The following is a 14,931-nucleotide window of genomic DNA, read 5'->3' as shown; positions in this document are numbered from 1 at the left end:
AATGACTGGTCATGTGGCTGTGGAAGAATTCCACAGAATTCACAGAAAGAGGCAAAACAGCCCTGTGATGGGCCCCATTAAGCAATGGTGGCCCCAGCTGTCAGCGTTAGGACACCTCATGAGATTCTGGGGAAGCATAGACCGTTTAATTTTAATGAAATTAAAAAGCAACATTTTTTAATTCTATAGAAAAATGACAAAAAAAACCCCCAAAAACTGTTGACCTTTTTTTTCTTTATGTTGATATTGCTGCTGTTGTTTTTGAGACAAAGTTTCACCATGTAGCCCTGACTGTCCCGTAACTCACTCTGTAGACCAGGCTGGCCTCGAACTCACAGAGGGATCCACCTGCCTCTGTCCCGCTGCGGTGGCACTAAAGGTGTTCACCACCATACCTACCTTCCAGCGCCTCTCTTGAGCTATGTCTCTAAACTATTACATGTGGTGAGGTGGCACATTTAGAATACATCAGATCCACACATAAGGACTGTAAGGTTAAAGTATATGCCCTATTATTTCAAACACTTGGTAAGAAGAAGAAATGAATGAAAAGAATTCTCAATACATGTTATATCAGATATATGCTGAAACAATAATATTTTAAGTGTATTGAGCTAAACAAAATGTATTGATTTTTAAGCAAACGTGACGATTGAGCTGAGATGGTGGTTCAAGCTTGTCATCTTAGTAACCCGGAGACTGACACGGGAGAGTCATGAGTTTGAAGCTAGCCTGTACTATGCATAGGAAGCCCCCGACTTAACAATAACATCAAAAAGTGTGGCTATTAGAAGTGTCCTTTGGCTTTCTATGACACATTGTGTCGTTGAGGCCATTCTCAGCTTCAGGTCCTAGTACCTCAGCCCCAACACTGGGATTAAAGATGTGGTCCATGAAAATTCAAATATACATATACATACATACATATATATATATATACACACACACACACACATACACACATACACATATATATACAAAACTCTCATTTGTGGCTCAAACTGTATTTCCACAATCACTATTTTTCCAGACTCTAATCTGCTAATTATCCCAAATGACACCAGCACCCCAACATCAGTATGGTCAGAACCCAGGTAGATCACCACCAGGCCTTTCAGGCCGCACTCCACATTGACAACAGAGTAGCAACACTGTGTCTATAATGCCATTCCTTCCCTTTCACACTGCTACAATGTTCACTTTCAGGATGACAATCTGAGCCCCTCTGTGTCACTTTCAAAGGCTTACAATGTCTGCCTTCACTATACAGAGAAAGGAAATCCGGTGAACCGGTCTGGGCCTATAATCCTAGCAATTGAAAAGTCTAAAACAGGGAGATTGCCTGGATTACAGAGTAAATTCAAGGATGTCTGGACAATTGATTAGGACCCTGTCTCAAAATAAAAAGTAAAAAATTTTAAAAAAAAGAGGATACTTGATCTCCTTGTCATAGTTGAGCCCTTGCCTAGTACCTGTGAGACTCTGGGTTCAACCCACATTACCATGAACTAAGAAAACAGAGAAGAGAGAAAAAGGCGAAAGTATTACAAAAACACACTCCGCAATAAATAGATAAATCATAAAACCCTGATCTGAGTATTCTGGGTATCCTTCATCAAATAAATTAAAAAATACGAATAAAACACACACACGTAGAGAAAGGTTACTATTGCCCCCATTTTACAGATGAGGAAGTGAGGCACGATGAGTCTAAGGAACTTGTTCAAGGTCACACAGTAAGAGAAAGATGGGGTGTTTTGAGGTTGGGCTGTCATGCCATGAGACTGGAGCATGGCATGTATGTGAAAGTGAAAGACATATCAGAGCCCAGTCTGCTGCTGTAAACCTGCAGTCCTGGCTGTAGCATCTGGAGGATGAAGCGGAAGGGTCAAAGGCTTAAGGCCTGCCTGGGACTGGCAGTGGTGGCTCAAGTCTTCAATCCCAGCACTCAGGAGGCAGAGGTGGGCAGATCTCAGTGAGTTTGAGACCAGCCTGGTCTCCAAAGTGAATGCCAGGACAGCCGGGACAGAGAAACCCTGTCTCGAAAAACCGTGAAGTACTAAGCAAGTTCAGTGTAGCCTGAGTAACTTAGTGGGACCCTGTCCTCAATGAAAAACAGCAAAAGGGCTGGGCTCATAGTCTATTTGCCTCGTGTGCACAAGGCCATGGGTTCAGTCCTCGGTACTGGAGAATGGGGAAGGGTGGAGATATGAGGGTGTGCAGTGGTTAAGAGCTTGCCAGTTGGGGCTGGAGAGATGACTCAGTGGTTAAGAGTTCTGGTTGCTCTGGCTGCTCTTCCAGAGGACTTGGGTTCAATCACCAGCACCCACATGGCAGGCCACAACCATCTGTAACTCCAGTTCCAGAGAATCTGATACCCTCGCACAGACATACATGCCAGCAAAACAGCAATGCACAAAAAATAAAAATAATACATAAATAAATATAACTAAATAAAGAGCTTGCCAGTTATGCACAAGACACTGAGTTGGATTCTTTGCAGAAAGAGGTAGAGAGAGAGAATATCAAATATCAATATGGTCTATGGTCATACTCTTTTCTGATCTAAGCTAAGCAGGGTTAGGCCTGGTCAGTACTTGGATGGGAGACTTTCAATTAGAAGCACTGCCAGGTCACATCTTTCTAAAGAATTCAGAATTTCATTGTTTTTCTTTATCTTTACTTATTCTACTCTCCTTTTCTTTTCTCTAGCTCTCTATCTCTTCCTTCTCTTTTCTGTTCTTTGAGGCAGGGTCTTACTCTGTAGTCTACAGTGAACTCCACATTAGAACTCACTCATACCCCAAGCTGCCCTGAACACCAAAGCTATGTAAGGCTGAGACTGTAGACCCAGACCACTACACCCTGCAAAAAAGAACGAATCTTTTCTTCCATAAATAATGAGGTAGCATCAAAAGGTTTTTAATTGGGGAACTGACTAGTGTGCCCCAACTGATACTTAATTAGATAACTTGGCACCAAGAGCAGGAGACTAAGTGTCGCCCACTCAGTAGTAGCACTGGAGATTGAAGCTAAGGCCCTTCCCCTGCCAGGCAACTACTATCTCACTGGCCAGTGCTTCCAGCCCTTTGACATTTCCTGCTCTGTATTCTCTCTCTTTCCTTCCAGACACCCAAATTTCATGTAGGGGAGTATCTGTGAGCTCTTTCTCTTGTAAAAGAGACACTGCACTAAGTATGATGATGTACCCTTGTCATTCCAGCACTGGGGAGGCTGAGACAGGAGGATCGCCACAACTTCAAGCCTCGGTAACATAGTAGGGCACTGCCTCTGAAGAAGAAGAAGAAGAAGAAGAAGAAGAAGAAGAAGAAGAAGAAGAAGAAGAAGAAGAAGAAGAAGAAGAAGAAGAAAATGATCCTATTAATTTTACTTCCTAAATCCTCTCTAAGCCGTGTTTCTGCAGGTCCAGACCCCACAGTTTAAAGCTTCACGACCTCTTATCTCAGAAGTTTAAATAGCAGCTTTACTATCTCTATGCGCTTGCTCTCTTCAGTTTAACCTTCCCATGCCCAAAAAGGATCATTCAAAATGTTATTCTGATCATATATGTAAACCCTTTATTGTTTTCTTTGTTTTTTCTTGATTTTTTTGAGATAGGTTTTTTTTCTGTGTAACAGTCCTAATTGTCCTGGAACTCACTTTGTAGACCAGGCTGGCCTTGAACTCACAGAGATCCACCTGCATCTGCCTCCTGAGCGCTGGGATAAAAGGCTTATGCCACCACCGCCTGGCCTTTATTGGCCTTTTATCAACTTTAGACTTTGTTTTTTATTACATGCATGTGTGTGCATTTGCATGCACATGCATGCATATGTGCACATGTGTCACAGTACATGTGTGAAGGTCAAAGGGTAACTTGTGGGCATCAATACTCTCCTTCCACCGTGCAGTTCCTGGTGATTAAGCTCAGGTTGTCAGGCTTGGCGGCAAGTTCCCTTACCCATTGAGTCACCCAGAACACTCCACTTACTTGTTTTTAGAGCGCAGGTTTATTTGTTTGGATTTGTTTATTTTCTTGTTTGCAATGCTGGAGATTGAACTCAAGGGCTTTGCACATGCTAGAAAATCACCCTACTGGGGAACAATTTCCAGCCCTGCTTATATGTGGTTTTGAGGTAGGGTCTCCTGGAGTCCAGGCTGGCGTCAAACTCATTGTGTAGTCAAGGATGACCTTGAACCCTTGTTCTTACTGCCTCTGACTCTCAATGCTGAGCTTATTCTTGTTTCTCTGTATTTGCTTGGAGGTAGATTTCACTTTGTATCCCAGACTGGCCTGCAACTACCTGTGTAGATCAGGCAGATCCCAGACTTTAGGAAACCTTGCCTCTGCCTCCAGAGTGCTGGGATTCCAGATATGCTCCACTCGTCTGGGCTACAGCTGGAAATGAAGGAACCTTCACGATTTTCCGCCACTCATCCTCTCCTAAGCCCAGCCGCTGCCCTATCTTCTCTCCGTTGCCCCCAAACCATTTTCTCCCCCTATCTTGCATAGCGCTGCATCTTGATTCAGGCTCTGCTCTCTGCCTAACTCTTCCTCTCTTCAGCTGCCCACCTGCTACTCATCATCAGAGACAGTTTAAGGGTTATTTCCTATGGGAGACTTCCCTGCGTATACCTCGTCTCCTCTTCCGGGCGGACTACACTGCACTCCCGTAACATTCTAGTAACATTCTATGATATGTCTGTATAACTTATCATGCTGTAATTTAACCGTGGAGTCCTTGAGTAAGTACTCCATCAGCGCAGGCTGCGTCTTACTCATCTGTTCGTTCAACCAGTATTTGAGCCCTACGCTTTCAGGTGCTGGGCTGGGATGCAAGGGCTTGGGGGCGGGGCGTGGACAAAGCTCCCCATGGAGTTAGCATAGTTAGCCTGTTGAAGATGCTGCTTGGTCTCACTCATGCTCTCTAGCCCGTGTCTGGCCTGTATGAATGTGATAAAGTCAGAAAAGTCAGTGGGTCTACCACTCTGCCTTTTCAGTAATCCCTCCTGTGGTTACCTTTCTGATAGTCTTTCCAGTTTACAAATGTTCTCATTCAAATGCCTTCCATGTGTTTATTAGCATCCTTTCATTCCTTCTAAGAGGTCACAATAGCTCCAGAAACAACTTCTAGGCAGAATTCTATTTTTTTTAAAAAAAGGTCTATCTTTTTAAAAAGAATTACGTGTGTGTTTCCGGATATGCGCATGAATGTGGGTATATGTGGAGCGCCTCAGGAGGCCAGAGGGGTCAGAGTTCCCTACAGTGGTGAGGGGCGGTTGTGTAATGCCCCACGTCAATGCTGGGAACTGGCTTCAGTCCTCTGCAAGAGAAGCGTCTCCATCTCCAGCCCCGAAGTTCCATTCTTACCCTCCCCCTTCTCTTCTTTCATCCTTCTTTGATGTTCTGCCACACTTAGACTATTCATTCTCTCATAAAGTGCCTCGGGCTCGCCAGAAGTACTGGTAGGCACCCAACCTAGGACTTCCCCAAGATGTTCGCAGTTTTCAGTTCCCTACTTCCTAACATCCCACTGACATCCCTAATGTGAAGAGCTATCCTGCGTGCGCAGTTTGATTTGCAGTTTTTCTGGTTTTGTTATTTGTTCTGAACCAAGGTCTCCCTACCCAACCGAGGTTGACTTGAAATGCCCGCCCTCCTGCCGCAGCCTTCGGAATGCTGGAATTCCCGGGATTAAGGGTGTGTGTCACCTCACCCAGCTTTCTCCCCTGAACCGGAAAGCCTCACCCCCTTCTCATCCTCCACTCCATCAGGACCCCGCTGAGCTGTCCCTTTTCCCTACCTTAGACAGCACCTGCTCTGGGAAGGGAGAGTCTGCAGCCAGCTCTTCCTCGGACCTTGAACTCATTCCATTACTGGCACTTGCCAGAGCCTAAAACAGATGGATTAAGTATTATTGAATGCATACATTATAAACAAACACCCCGCCCTTCCAAATTCCAAGGGTTTTTACGTCACAGGAAAGCTACAACAAGAGGGAGCCAGAAATATCTAATTTGGGCCCAAGGGGGAAAAAAAATCCCTTTTTAAAAGTGTGTTTCGCAATCCTGGATCACGTCTCGTGTATTCGCATCTTCAGGACACGGTTTTGTGATTTGTAAACTCTGTTGGACCTCCCGTGTGAACAGAGTAGAAGCTTCACTGGTGTTTCTGTACGCTGTCCTAGTGAATATTTTCCCCAGGATATGTGCGAGCCAGAGGGATGATGTTTTCAGATTTTGCCAAGGGAAGGATAGCCTGAGCTGGATCTGAGGCACCAAGGTACCACTTGAAATTAAGTTTCTCCTCGATGCGTGTATTTCCAAGTAGAGAGGAAAGGGAATTCCTGCATAAACACAAAACCATGAACATTTTGATGGATAGTTTTCTGATAAGTGTTCTAGGTCATTCAGGTACTTGGGGTCACACATAAATAGGAAATGAATTGCATGCTTCCCCGCAGAGAATCCTTCCCGGGGACTGATACACCCCTCTCATCCCCTCCCCCTCACATGGCAGAATCCCCACGAGGCATTGGCCAGGGGGTCTAGCGACGGTTGCAGAATGGTCCTCTCTCCTGCTGGGTCCAGAGATAGCAACGATTCTTAGGCCAGGCTTTTCCACGCACACCCCCACCGCCCCCAAGGCAAGGCGGGCGGGACCGAGTTGCGATGTGGAGAATTCGATGTCCGAGCGACCTCCTCAGAGGAGTGGATCGAGTTAAATATAACTGCGCGAATGGAATGGCGCTAAAAATAAGGTAGCAGCTGGCAGGTCCTCGGCCCCGTCCCGGGAAAGGAGGGGGCCAGAGTGGTCTCGCGCGCAGGGAGCGGCCAGGAGGTGCAGCGTCCGCATCCTGGGTCCGAGGACCACCGAGGTTCTACTCGGCTGTCGGAAGACGGAAAGGAGTGTCCGTCAGGCAGGCGAATCTCAGATTTGGCCTTAGGATGCTCTGGACTTTCAGAGGCGTCAGAAGGCATGCGCACGTGCCTGGAAGTGAGGGTAGAAGGGCGGGGCGTCCAGATGTCATGCCCCGCCACCAGGGGGAACTGAGGGGAAGAGAAGTCGCGGACCCTAAGGGAGGTGGGAGGGCCCCCGAGATGAGGGTGCATCGCTGTCACCACATGCTCTCTTGAGGCCCATGGGTGGTCGCGTCCTCTCGGTGCCCCCCGCCCTCCGGGTCTCAGCGCCCCACCAACAAACCCACAATTGAAACGTTTCCAAAACGGGCTATTTATTTGCTTCCAATAAATCGATCGGCGGGGATTAAGAAATCGATGTGGCCTGGGTGGGCGAGTATCTCGCTGCCAGGGAAGGGAGCTTTTGCGCGCGCCCGCAGAACGGCAGAGCGCCAGCCCCGGCTGGGGACAGGCGTGCCGGGGTCACACCCGAGGACCCGATACCTGGGCACCCTGGCCTGGGGGGGGGGGGAGCTGTCGCGCCCCTCGGGCTCGAGCGGTGGACACCAATGAGACACGCCTCGGCCCCTTCCCTTTTTTCTCCAGCTCGCCGTGGAGCTGGGGCCGCCAGCGGATGCGGTGCGGCTCCGAGGCTTTTGTTGCTCCTCGGCCAGCTGAATAGGGATTTTGTAAAGCGGGACAGATAAAAATGAGCAGCATCATATTGTTTGACAGAATGATCCCGCGTGATGAAGTGTCGGCTCCGAAGGGGGTGAAAATGGTGAATTCCTAAAAACCCAGCCCTCGGCTTCTCCAGCAGCTATCCTTAGCCTGGAGGGACCCAGCGGAGGCCGGGCCCACGGTGTCGCATCGAACAGCGTCGGCAAGACTCAAGCTTTCAATGCCAAATCATTTTTAAGCCCCGCTCCTGCCCAGGATCTTTCTCCTCGCGAATGAAAAGAACAATTTTCGAGAGAAAGGCTCGTTTTGATTAAATCTGACATGCTGCTGATAACTCCATGCTAATGTGAAATAATTAACATAATAGCCATAATTAAAAGCACGCTAACAATGCCATAAATTTATCACACAATTTTACTAGCTTTCTGCCCCTAACTGCTCTCTCATCGTTAATTAAACGTGTTGCCTTTTACAGAATGGATGTTTATACATTTCCAATATAAATAAATTCGAAACCATCCTCTCTCTCCCCCTCTCTCTTCTCCTTTCCTTTTGGTCTCTCGCCATTTACAAGCAGGCAGACTGTGAATACCAGGTACTGAAAATAAATGAAGTTTTGAGATTAAATCTAAACAAGAACGTTAAATTGGCTCCCCCCACCCAAGAGCTCTGAAGAGGTATGGGGACAGGTGTTTAAGGGTGAATGTGTGTTGAAAACCATACCCGGTGGGCAGTGGAAATAATCTGCCTGTGTTGGGAGCCCCAGATATCACCTCTGCCCTTCGCACCTTCTTTGGTGGCAGCCATCCAGACAAAAAGGTTGATGATGGTCTAATAAGTCTATGAAAATTGTCCAAAGGAACAGACTTCGTCTTGGGGGTAGGTAATGGATCCGGGAAAGAGGGCTGGCTTTCAAATGGTTCCACCCAGGGTTTGTTTTTTTTTCTGCTAAAGAAAGTAGCTACGGGGGGGGGGGGGGGGGAGGGGGGTCACTGCCCTCGCTTCTCCGGAGGTGGCCTCACCTTCCCGGATTGTTAGAAAAGTGCATTCCTGCTTAGGAATGTTCATCATTCGCCTGCTTCAATGACTTGGTCAAGCCGGTGCCATAGTCCCTGACTTAGGGAGAAATAGCCACTGGGGTCGCTTAGGCCTGACTGCACCGTTCTGCTTCCCGCACTCTCTGACCCAACCCCTCCTCCCGTGTTGACCACTTAAGAATCCAAATTGAGTTGTAATTAATTTCCCCCTTCTCCGTCATAAATTGTTCCATCCCTATCCTCCCCTTCCAGGACGCACACACTAAATCTCCCCTCCTCTGGAGACGTCTCAATTTCCTTTACTATCGATCCTGACTCCACTCTGGCCTCCTGTTACCAGAACCTTGCCCCCCCCCCCCATCCTGGACCGGTTTCCGTGACTACCCCAGCCCTGTTATACTCGCTATTTTGCCAGCCCCGCGAAAAACCGGAGTTTCTGTCCACTTCACTCTCATTAGGCAGAATCATTTTCAGCACTTGAGCAGGTGAGACCGCTGGCTGCCACCTCCCCTTTAAATATCTCATGGGAAGTTTGCTAGCTGACCCAAGTTCTCACTTCCAGGCTTAACTGTGTTAGTGTGGGCGTCCCTTCTCCCTCAATGCCCCCAATAATCTTTGGCAACTGAATGTTTATCCTTGCCCACCGTTTCTGTTCGCTGTGTCGCACCCTCCCTCCCCCAATGTGTATCATGCCCCCCCCTCCCCTTCTCACTTCTCTATTTCTGTCCCAAAGTTTGGCTGTAACTGAGGACCTAGGTTTTGGGATGCAAGCTACAATCGCGCCGCTATTTAGCTCGAAATTCAGCAGACTTAATGCGGCTTCCCGTGTGATGAGGGTCCCCGGAACCTTCCTATCTACCAGCCTTCTCTCGCACTAGTGTCCACCGGCAAGAGGAAAGCCACACCGGGTCCCCCAAACAGAGCGTCCGCGGGAAATCTCCGTGGCCTCCTCTGGAAATCGATATTAAGCCAGTCGTTAGGCCCATGCGGTCCCCGGGTTTGGGGGGCAGCAGCCAGTAGGTTCTGCACGTCTCACCATTTAGCTAATCGAGTCGAAAAGTTTCTGTAAGGGCCGGACCCAGCATCAGATGGTAACACTGATTGAACAAGAGATTAACACAATAGAGCTCTAACCGAGGGGAAGCGTTGCTTTTCACGCTATGTACCGTAATTAATGGTATGAATCAATTAATTTGACTTTTATTGTGTCGAAGGAAAAAGGCGCAACAAATGGAACCGGCAGCTGGGAGTTGTTCACCACCCCCTTCCCTAGAGAGGTTCCAAGGAGACACACGGGAATGGACCGCCCAGATCCGGCCTTGGCGGAGGGGGAGAGGCTGCCAACAGCAACGCGGAGAAAATCTCCTGAGTCAGTTCAGGCCAGCGGAGAAATCGAAATTAGGCTCATTTGGAGACTACCTCAAAAGGAGCACCGAAAGCAGCCGTGGAGCCTGGGTTCTCTCGCGCGTTCAGGCACGCACCATTCCACCGGAGGCCTGGCCATCAAGACTGCGGTGCGGTCTGCGCGGAGCCTTGCGCCTGCGGCTATGGCCTGGCAATCCAAGTTGGGCAAAAGGCATCCCTAAATTCATAAATTTAGATTGTATTTTCTTTTCCTCCCCACCTTTCTCTGGGTTGCTTGGGCAGTAGCCACTGTAACCTCTTGCCTAGGGTGATAGACAGCCAGCCCCGGCTCGCAGCTCCTGACGGTTTTGGGAGAAGACTTGGTCTAGTCAACGTAGTAGATGTTTTTATGAGCCAGCGGGTCACAAGTGGTGCAGCAGCAGAAATCAACTCAGACATGCGATTTAGGGTCAGGTGTAACCCCGAGAACAACTGGAAACAAACAAACAAAAAAAAAACCATGGAGATTCCAGACTTCTCTGGATAGTCAGTATCCCCACCCACCCTGTAGCCGCCCCAACCTGGAGCATCATCCATATTCAAAGGGCTAGTGGTATAACTGGGAAAGTTGTGTAATGGGGATAGTAGCCAATCTGTGTGTCCTAAATGCCTGTAAAAAAAAAAAAAAGAGAGAGAGAGTTTTACAGATTAAAACTGTTTTATTAATTTGACATGCCCGGGAAAGTGGGTCTAGGTGAGGGGACAGGGCATGGGAATCAGAAGTACATAACTCTCCCATTAATTTCTACAATCTCTACAGAAATTGTTTCTTCCTGATTTCCTCTCTCAATCTCTTATACCCTGGGGAAAAAAAAGTCCTCCCTGGGCCTTCAGCGGACAGTCTAGTCTGTTTCAAGAGGGCCACAACCGGTAATTGCTCTCCCCTGACAAAGAAGCGGCCTAAAGGCAGGGGGAGAGAGAAAAAAAAAACAAAAACAAGGCATTCTCAGAATCACCGGAGTTGGGAGAACTGGCTCCCCTCGGATGTACCGAGTCCACTAGCCCCAGCAGCCCTAGGCGCCGACTCTGGGTCAGTTTAAAGGCCCCACCCCCAGCACCCCTAGCAATTTCCAGTCTTTCCTACCGTCGCTGACATTCCTCGTCACGGAAACTCCATGTGCACTGGACACATTCTCGCCTCTTCCTTGACGCAGGTACCTACAGAAGTTAAGTCTTGAAGGGTTTGCCTATGCTTTAAGAAGAAATAACTCATATTAGTTAGAAGCAAAGGTGAGCCCACCCAGGCCAGCATGCCCTCAAACACCGTGGTTCCCTGGATGCCTTGCCCTCTTCTGCTCAGGAAGTCTACGCCCGCTCCCCACAATTTTCCAATTGTCCCAGTCCGTGCGCGACTTCTAATACCAAGGCCCAACGGCTCCTTCCCACCCCACTCCACTTACCCAGACCGCTGCCAATACCCGTTCCATTTCCAGCTCATTTCCTACTTTTTCTGTGCTAAGTCGTTTAACAACTCCAACAGCCGGTTATGACTTCTTTGTTTATAGGTTCCCTGTTATTTTACGTCCTTTTTATTTCTCTGCAACTATCCTAATAGGTTAATCGATAGCTATTTTCTGACCCCGGGAAACCCCAGCTGATGGTGCTGTGACCGTGCGAATATATATATATATATATGACCATGCCCGCGTCTAGCCAGGAAAGCTGGGATTAGGCTTGAGTAGCTAGGTTTGGGGGTGATTGGGAAACACATCAGCAGGTGTCTAGTCTCTGGAATAGCTCTGAGACAGGAGGTGGTCTGAGGCCTAATTAGCAAAAGGGAGCCGGATGTGTTCCCTTAATCCTTGAATCGAAAACAAACAAAAACCCAAAGCAACATAGTAAGTTTTCTTAAAAAACAACAACAGCCTTGTCCTGAACTGAAGGTAGGTCTACATAATATTAGCAAAGTAGGGTAGGAAGAAAAGGGCAGGGGGCAGAGAAGGCAGGGCGGTAGGAGTCCCACGGTCCGGAGGACACTCTCTTAGGCCCACGCCCTCTCCACCCCCACCCACTCACACTCACGCCCTCCCTGGACCAGGCGCCCGGCTCCAGCGTGGGCAGGGGTCTCCGGCAGCCCAAAGAGCCCTCGGGGCCCGCGGGATGCTAGCGCCTAGTCGGTCAGGAGTTGCGCTTCTCTTGTCCCTTTGTTGACAATTCCCTGAACCAACTTGAGTTTGGCCGGCTCCACCGCGGCCCTGACGTCACGCGCGGTCACGTGGCCCCGCCTCCCGCTGGATCTTTAAGTAGAAAGTAATCTATCAGGCCAGTCCTTAAAACGGGACTTTCGACTACCCGGGCTTGGCGTTCCTGTCACCCCCCACCCCACCCTCGCGGTTGCCCCTGTCCGCGCCCTTCGGAGCCGCTTGGCACCCGGTGTACCCGCTCTCTGCTGGACCGCTCCTGAGCCCCACGCCCAAGCGAGAGAGGCCGAGGAAGACTGGTGAAGTGAGGGGGCGCGGCGTGGAGAAACCTTCGGGGTCACGAGCAGTAGCTGCCACCTCGTAGGGAAGCGTCGGGGACCGCGGGAGTTCGTGGAGCGCGGCTGCGGGCGGCGGAGCGCAACGCCCGCACCGCGCGATGCCGGGCCTCCGGGTGTGAGCTGACCCAGGAGGGCCCCGAGCTACCTGTGCCCTCCCCTCCCCCTCCGCTCTCTTTCGGGGGGTACCCGCACCCTCTTTCCCTGAGCTCCGCGGCTGCCCCTCACGGACCCCCTCGCTTTCTGCTCGCTCCCGGCCGCCGCCACCAACCCCGTGGAGGGATGACCCTCTCCGGCGGCGGCAGCGCCAGCGATATGTCCGGCCAGACGGTGCTGACGGCCGAGGATGTGGACATCGATGTGGTGGGCGAGGGCGACGACGGGCTGGATGAGAAAGACAGCGACGCGGGCTGCGATAGCCCCGCGGGGCCGCCGGAGCTGCGCCTGGACGAGGCGGACGAGGGGCCACCGGCGACCGCGCATCACGGCCAGTCCCAGCCGCCCCACCAACAATCTCTGGCACTGCCCACCGAAGCAACAGCGACCGGACCGGGGAACGACGCTGGAACGCCTGAGGCCGACGGCTGCAAGGGCGGCGAGGACGCGGTGGCAGGCGGCGGTGGGCCGGGCGCGGGTGGCGGTACCGCGGGAGGTCTGACCCCGAGCAAGCCCAAGAACAGCCTGGTGAAGCCACCCTACTCCTACATCGCGCTCATCACCATGGCCATCCTGCAGAGCCCGCAGAAGAAGCTGACCCTGAGCGGCATCTGCGAGTTCATCAGCAACCGCTTCCCATACTACCGGGAGAAGTTCCCCGCCTGGCAGAACAGCATCCGCCACAACCTGTCGCTCAACGACTGCTTCGTCAAGATCCCCCGCGAGCCGGGCAATCCAGGCAAGGGTAACTACTGGACCCTGGACCCCCAGTCCGAGGACATGTTCGACAACGGTAGCTTCCTGCGGCGCCGGAAGCGCTTCAAGCGCCACCAGCAGGAGCACCTGCGCGAGCAGACGGCGCTCATGATGCAGAGCTTCGGTGCCTACAGCCTGGCTGCGGCGGCGGGCGCAGGACCCTACGGCCGCCCCTACGGCCTGCACCCCGCGGCGGCTGCGGGCGCCTACTCGCATCCCGCGGCAGCGGCAGCAGCAGCGGCGGCAGCGGCGCTTCAGTACCCGTACGCGCTGCCGCCGGTGGCGCCCGTACTGCCGCCCGCCGTGCCCCTGCTGCCCTCGGGCGAGCTGGGCCGCAAAGCGGCAGCCTTCGGTTCGCAGCTCGGCCCGAGCCTCCAGTTGCAGCTCAACACCCTGGGCGCCGCCGCGGCAGCCGCGGGCACGGCGGGTGCAGCGGGCACCACGTCGCTCATCAAGTCCGAGCCCAGTGCGCGGCCGTCGTTCAGCATTGAGAACATCATAGGCGCCGGACCCGCGGCGCCCGGGGGTTCATCCGGGGGTGGTGGGAGCGCGGGCGGAGCTGGGGGTGGCGGGGGCGGCGGGGGAGGCGGCAGCACCCAGTCCTTCCTGCGGCCGCCCGGGACTGTGCAGTCCGCGGCGCTCATGGCCACGCACCAGCCCCTGTCGCTGAGCCGGACGACTGCCACCATCGCGCCCATCCTGAGCGTGCCGCTGTCTGGACAGTTCCTGCAGCCCGCAGCCTCAGCCGCAGCTGCTGCCGCCGCCGCCGTTCAAGCCAAGTGGCCCGCGCAATAGTGATGAGCCGGTGGTGGCCCGGCCGGGCGGCGGCCTCTGGCAGAGCCTGCGCCTTCAGGCTGTGCGCCCGCTCTGGTCCTGGTCCTTCTGCCCTGGTCTTGGTCCCTCTACCCCAATCATGGACTCTACTACCCGCCCCCGGCTCCCCAACACCGACCAACAGCGGCCTCCGTCCCCTGGTTCAACCTAAGCTAGCCGAGCAAACTCAACACGCGTCCGCTGGGAATAGCTTTCCATACAGGTAAAACTGATAACCGAATTTCCAAAAAAATACACCCCGACGGCGCCTGCTCTCAGTACTGTGGGGGGGTGGGAGGGAAATTCTTTGTACATATTTGTATAAAAATCATTGACTTTCCTTTTGGGGTTTTTATTTTTTTAAGAAAAAATTCAGTAGATTTAGAGCTCTGAACTTTCATTTTTTTGAAGGTTCACTCTCCGCAGTTTTATCTGAGAAAAAGAATGTATAGAGACGTTGGGAGATTTTAAATACAAAAAACAATTTTTCAAAAAGGCGAAGTGTCATTGTATTATAAAAGTCTGTTTATATATGAATGAATATATATGGTATTCTAAATGTTATTCCATCGTGTTGTACACAACTTTGTAAATAAATTTTTAAAATGCTCAGTCTAGTGTTTTATTTAGGTGTCTAGCAAGTGGCAAGATTTTAAAATAAAATTTGCATTGTCTCCCCAGAAAAATCTAGTAGTCTCAACCAGTGAC

The 14,931-nt window shown here is 51.1% G+C and overlaps 1 protein-coding gene and 1 long non-coding RNA gene across 4 annotated transcripts; one reads left to right on the top strand and one right to left on the bottom strand.

Annotated features, from left to right (window-relative positions):
- Nucleotides 1-9,802: 9,802 nt before the first annotated feature.
- LOC146895109 (uncharacterized) lies at nt 9,803-12,175 on the bottom strand. Of its 3 annotated transcripts, none has more exons than XR_015000727.2 (3): nt 12,039-12,175; nt 11,107-11,214; nt 9,803-10,454 (listed from the first exon to the last, which is right to left on the bottom strand). It is a non-coding gene; the product is annotated as an uncharacterized LOC146895109 (long non-coding RNA). The 3 variants fall into 3 exon arrangements; XR_015000729.2 differs by having other exon boundaries at nt 12,045-12,175; XR_015000728.2 differs by lacking the exon at nt 12,039-12,175 and adding an exon at nt 11,423-12,031.
- Nucleotides 12,176-12,310: 135 nt separating this feature from the next.
- Nucleotides 12,311-14,504, top strand: Foxd3 (forkhead box D3). The gene has a single exon (XM_085686301.2). It carries the CDS (start codon nt 12,781-12,783, stop codon nt 14,203-14,205), a length of 1,425 nt encoding a protein of 474 aa, XP_085542427.1. The 5' UTR covers nt 12,311-12,780; the 3' UTR covers nt 14,206-14,504.
- Nucleotides 14,505-14,931: the final 427 nt, after the last annotated feature.

Source organism: Myodes glareolus, chromosome 3 (genome assembly GCF_982192425.1).
Source record: "Myodes glareolus chromosome 3, mMyoGla1.1, whole genome shotgun sequence".
Lineage (NCBI taxonomy): Eukaryota > Metazoa > Chordata > Mammalia > Rodentia > Cricetidae > Myodes > Myodes glareolus.
The sequence above is the reverse complement of the archived record's forward strand: the minus strand, read 5'-3'. Positions and strand labels throughout refer to the sequence as shown.